The sequence below is a fragment of the Cryptomeria japonica genome, chromosome 6 (genome assembly GCF_030272615.1).
Source record: "Cryptomeria japonica chromosome 6, Sugi_1.0, whole genome shotgun sequence".
Lineage (NCBI taxonomy): Eukaryota > Viridiplantae > Streptophyta > Pinopsida > Cupressales > Cupressaceae > Cryptomeria > Cryptomeria japonica.
In genome coordinates, this window is record NC_081410.1 from 545453167 (window position 1) to 545459166 (window position 6000).

Here is a 6000-nt window from a genome sequence, read left to right on the forward strand (position 1 = left end):
CCATTTTATTACATATCTTGGACACCATCCTTTAATTAATACATGGGTGTTGCTTTTTTTCCTAGTCGCTGGTTTTCTATGCTGCAATCAGGTATTTGTGGCGGGGCATGACGGGATGCTTTTAAAACTTTTAATCCTATGATATTATTTTAATTATTGTGAACTAATACACATTTATCAGTTTATTTTGTAATTATGTGCAATCTTGACTTGCAATGCAAGTATTTTATCACATAACTATGGTTGGGAAATATTGAAGCTATGAATATTTTGGAAGTTAATTTTGAGTCAAAACTATTGTGCTTTTTTGCAGATATAGCTGGATTTTAGTTGATCATATACATTGCAAGAAGCATAATTAGTTGGATAAGGAAAAATAATTTTAGTTTTGCTTTCCGCTACCATCCACATGTGAGGCAAAGTGATGCAAGCCTCGTTACTGTCAAAGCTTCGGTGATGTTAATTCACTATTATGGAGTGTTCAATTGCAACTTCAGGTTAAGGCTTTGGAGAACATACTCAAAAGACTATTAAAAATATTGTTACAAGACTCGCCAGGACTCACCTAGACTCTACAAGTCTCAAGGTTAGCAATCCTCAACGAGTTTGGGAGACTCAGTTGTTGAGTACTCGCTAGACTCACCAATTCTAGGCAAGTCCAACAGGGAAGACTTGTTCAATTTATTACTTTAAAAAAAAACTTATAACCTTTGAAGTTTCAATGCTGGTTTGGTTTGTGACATGCCCATCTAGGATTTGCAGAAAAATATGAAAATAGTGTGCCCCTTGACCTTGCCGGGGGCTTTGCCACTAGATCCCTGTGAGGGGCTCTCCAAATCGACCTTGTTGGGTGTTGCCTCCAAACTCCCATCAAACTATAAGTCTAAGCAAGTCATAGGCCAATGATGAATCATGACCATAAAATCTACAAAATACCGGTTGCAAATCTCTGCATCTTCACAATCAAGGATTATCTTGTTTAATACATTGGACAACTTATTTAGTATACAAGGACTGCCATAGGAAAAGTTGGCATGCTACAGTCATTGTACTATTGAATACAAGTTAAGTCATAGTTTAACAATCATGCCTTGCATAGACAACTCAAAGAACCAGAGTATCAAAACTTGCCGCGAGTCGGGCGAGTTTGCCGAGTTGGCGAGTCGAGCCAAGCTCGGTGAGTTTTGACAACTCGTGTCTTGGACTCAGCGAGTTATGGTAAAACTTGCCGAGTCCGAGCTCCAGGACTCGCGCTGCGACATGTCAATGTTCGAGCACATCCACTCGAAGAGGCGTAATAGATTGTCTATGTAGAGGTTGAATGATCTTGTTTTTGTTCATTACAACCTCCGTCTTAAGACTAGACAGATTTTGGACACTAACTCCTCTCCGATCACTCTAGCGGAGATTGACCCAGAGTCTCAGTGGATCACCGAGTCTACCGATCCCGTCTTCACTGAGGAGGACCATGAGTGGGTTGACCAGGCAGACAGAGAGGCTGAGGTTGTGGCTATGGCAGAGGAGGATAGAGAACGATCTGGCACAAGCACAACTGATGTTGATCATCGTGGCACCTCACAGGCGGAGACTATGGCTACTTAGTCATCGAGGACCTACCTTAGACACCTTTGTAGGAGGCAAACAGACTACTTTGAGGTTGAGGATGAGCTAGAGCTTGAGCCATAGACTTGTTTTTGTTTATAGTTACATATAAGTTTGGGAACATTTGATGTCATGGATTTTATATACATTTAACAACATTTATAACTCTATATCTATGTTTTCTATTTCCTTCAGCTACAATTTACATTTCTACGCATGTGATGGATGTATGTTTATGTATGTGATCAAATTAGCTTCTATTTGATGATGTTATAGGGTCTTTAAGCTTTATTCAATAATGGGTGCATGAAACAAGTTTTAAATCGTTAAAAATCTCTAAATTTCAAGGGTTTTTTTATTTTGCCGAGTCATAGCCGAGTCATGAGTCGAGTCAGCCTTGCCGAGTTCGAGTCTGGGAACTTTGCAAAGAACAATCCCATCTTTTAGTATCCTAGCTAAGGTCAAACTAGAACATAACCATTTATCATTTTACTTAATCATTCCTCTTTGTTAATGAGCTTTACAATAACACATGCAGTCTTGAAGGCTCAAAGAAAAATTTAATAATAAATTTCTCACTTGAACATACACAGCAGTCACTAAAACACAAGCAAATATAGTGGCTACATCATCATCCAGAGCTTGTCTTGATGTACGGATTAGTAATGCAGGCTCCTTAGAGCCATAGACTTGCATTTTTAGTTTTGATATTTATTTCGATGCCATGGATTTCATGTTCCATGAGTTTTGTATGCATTTGACAATATTTATATATCTAAATGCGTTATTTCCTTCAGCTAAAATTTGTGATTATACTTATGTGATTGATGTATACTTGTGTATGTGATCAAAGTAGCTTCTATTTGATGAGGTTATTGTGTCTCTAAGGCTTATTTATTAAAGGGTGCATGAAACAAGATTTGAATCCTTGAAAACCTCTAAATTTCTTGGGTTTTTCAATTTGCCAAGTCTGTGCTGAGTTTGCATTGAGTCTAGGCATTGAGTTCAAGTCCAAATCAAAAATCAGCTTGCCGACTCTGAGGTGAGTTCGAGTCTTGTAACACTGATTAAAAATCATGCAACACCTGCCAGAGTTTATCTATCTAGGGTATCGATATAGGATTCAACTTAGGCACTGCAGTTGTTTAGTTCAGTAGTCAATTTTGCATCTATGCTTATATTTTGGTACTTGAGAGATATGAAATAGAGCAATCAAAGCTTATATCTGTATTATTTAGGGCCCAATTTCAGAAAAGTGGGTCTTTCATTTATAATTACTATAAAATTATAAATCTATGCAGTGTGCCTTTTTGACCTTTGGGATATGAGAATAATGGTGTTTTATTGACACAAGCATGTGGAATATGCCTCTGATAGTTAATATACATGTTTGTATTCTTTTCTTCCTGCATCATTTTTTGTTCTGTTGTTTGCTAAATATTCCTGCAAATGTTTGTTATGCCAAGTAAGCAAGTCACATACCTTAAAAAGGATCAGTCAAGTGCGTCTTAAACTATTACCCTATATCATTATTAAGGAACATTTCTTAAGAAAAATTGGGGTCTAAATTGAAGTGAATTTTCTTTAACAACTAGCTATAGAATTTCTTTGTAGGTTAAGATGAACAACGATTTCTTCTTCTATAGTAATATCATTTAGTTGTGCCTGTGTTGTGGAAAGTGTCTCTTATGTATTCTTAATTACAATATAATGATCAAAACCAACGAAGATCGCTTATGAGAGGAGGGAATGTTGCATCTTATATTGATAAGATTTCTGAGCAAAGATATGTATGAGGATTGGAAAAAGTTATGCCAATTGAAGACTAATATAGTGCTAATAATGTTACAAGTGCATACGGTGCATGCTGAATTCTCTTTTTGTAAAGATTTCTTTGAACTTAATTTTATGTCTGAGTTTTCCTTTCATTCCATGTGATTAGTGTCAGATTGATCAGCCTTGAAAATCATTTGTTTTGAGGCGATTGATTTAAGAGTACATTTAGGATCTACTTTTATTATTTCTTAAGTTGTGTTATTATCTGAGACAATTTTTTTTCTTAGATGCATAGAGACATATAGCATGCTGCTTGCAAGAAAAGCACATTTAGCTTTATTGCTCCTTCAGTAGACATTCCAGTTTTTTAATACATCTCTCAGCTTTTGATACATCTATGCTTTTCAATGCCAGTTGAAAACAATGGAAGTAGAAGTGCAACAGGTTCTAGTTCGAGGATCTACACAGAAACATCGACTCTCTGATAGTACAGGGAGTACTAATTCCTCTCGTAGCAATCGAATACGAGATGATAGAAGTAGCCGTTTAAGCACACAACGTGCTCGTAACCGCTTGTTGGAAAGTCATGTTGCAAAGTTGTTCAAGCAAAAAGTTGAAATTTTTACAAAACTTGAGTACACACAGGTGCAAAATCATAATTTTATTTAATCTCTTACACACTACTTCCCATACAACTGAAAATATTTAATCTCTATTTAATGGCCATATCTTTACAGGAATCAGTAATTTCAACCATAGTAAAGATGTGCTTAAAGAGCTTCCAAGAGTATGTGCGGCTTGAAACATTCAGCAGAAGTGGATTCCAGCAGATTCAATTAGACACACAGTTCTTGAGAGATCCGTTAAAGGAAGTTGTTGAAGATGAAGCCATCATTGATTTTCTATTGGATGAGGTATACTGTTCTTGGTTCATATTGCATTCTAATAGATTGATTAAAAGAGACACTCTATTGTCTGCTTACATAGAGGATACCATTGTTTTTTATTATTGCTCAACTAAGTTTTAAAAAAGCCAAAGTTTCAAAAACTTATTTGTTGCCACGTACCTTATATGAAGTTGTTACCCTGCAGTGTGATTTGTATGTCTTGGGCTGTGCATTTAATTCGCTATTGCTTTGCATCAGAATATAATCAAGTGTGTCATTTTGCAAATTTATCATGTGACACTAGCATTGTATTTGTCTTAGCTTGTGCATTTGATCTGTTATTGCTTTCACCCAAACATAAACCAGGATGCCATTTTCAAAATTTAACATGCATCCATTGGCTTCATATTAGTCTTGGGTTGTGTATTTAGTCTCTTATTGCTTGCATCAGATATAAATCGGGGTGCCATTTTCCAAATATAGCATGTGTAAAGTGGCTTCATATTAATCTTGGGTTGTGCATCAATTTGTCGATGCTTGCTTCAGAATATAAACCAGGCTGCAATTTTCCAATTTTAGCATGTGTCCATTGGCTTCGGCTTAGTCTTGGGTTGTGCATTTAATTTGTTATTGCTTGCATTGGAATATAAAACGGGGTGCCATTTTCCAAAATTTGCACTTGACCACTGGCTTCTATAAAACCAAAAAGAAAATACTGACAATCGATGCTGCAATTATGGGTCAACTTCATACATTTAGAAAATAGCTGCCATTAACATCACGTTTTCTATCTTTGAGCAAACCACCACATCATTGCATTCTTTTGTTGAACATGGGATATGTAACATCTTGTTCTCGGCATTCCTTATGAGTTTGTGTTATTTGTTACAGGTTTGTGCTGCTGCTGCTGAACGATGTTTGGATCCAATTCCTCTTGAACCTGCTATTTTAGATAAGATTATCTATGCAAAGATTACGAAAAACTCAGAGCAGACTGCAAGTTCGTAATTTGTAAATTACTATCACTGGTTGGAGTCAGTGATTTTTTGTAGAATTAACATCACCCCAAGCTCTTGGTTCTTGGTTTTTCCTTTCTTTACTACTGGAAGTTGGCTACAATTTGAGATGGCAAATATTTGAATTTTCACGATTTGTAAAAGATGCACTGCTTGACAAGACATTATACATTATGTATATCACCCCAATTCTCTGGAAGATCCCATTTCTGCAATTCTAATTATTTCTTGTTGGCACAAGCCTACACAAAATATTCATTTTATGAGAATTTATTCTTGTATGTTTTCACTTGGAATGTATTATAACTGGAGAGATACATGAAATAGAATACTAATGTTTGGTTTGCACAATATAACTCTACATGGTGTTGAGCACCACATTTCTATTGAATTATTAGTGTGGTGCTTTAATTTGTTCAAATGCTTGATTAATTTTGGCAGCTCATTTCCAATTGTGACTCCCACAGAATTCAGCTTTTTAATACAACTGGCACAAAAATACAGAAGATATGCCCAAATTCATGTGAGAATTGGTAATTAATCATGCTGAAATTGTTGCTGAATTTGAAGAACAAAATTAAGTGGAATTGATGATGCAATGCACAAGAATGAAGCTTCACACAATTACTTGAGGGCAAGAAATTTGAATGATTGAGCAATGAATGATGATAGGAGAAGTTTTACACACAAGTTGAAAATGGAACACTAACATACTATTG

At 35.9% G+C, this 6000-nt stretch overlaps 1 protein-coding gene across 2 annotated transcripts in view; it reads left to right on the top strand.

The window, feature by feature from the left end:
- Window positions 1–5672, top strand: part of LOC131073022 (vacuolar protein sorting-associated protein 51 homolog) — a 184207-nt gene extending 178535 nt beyond the window's left edge. For both annotated transcript variants that reach the window (XM_058009362.2, XM_058009363.2), the window contains exons 18-20: window positions 3793–4023; window positions 4116–4292; window positions 5157–5672. In XM_058009362.2, coding sequence (XP_057865345.2) covers window positions 3793–4023; window positions 4116–4292; window positions 5157–5273 — 525 coding nt within the window. In that variant the 3' untranslated portion in view covers window positions 5274–5672. The remainder of the gene's footprint in view (window positions 1–3792; window positions 4024–4115; window positions 4293–5156) is intronic.
- Window positions 5673–6000: the final 328 nt, after the last annotated feature.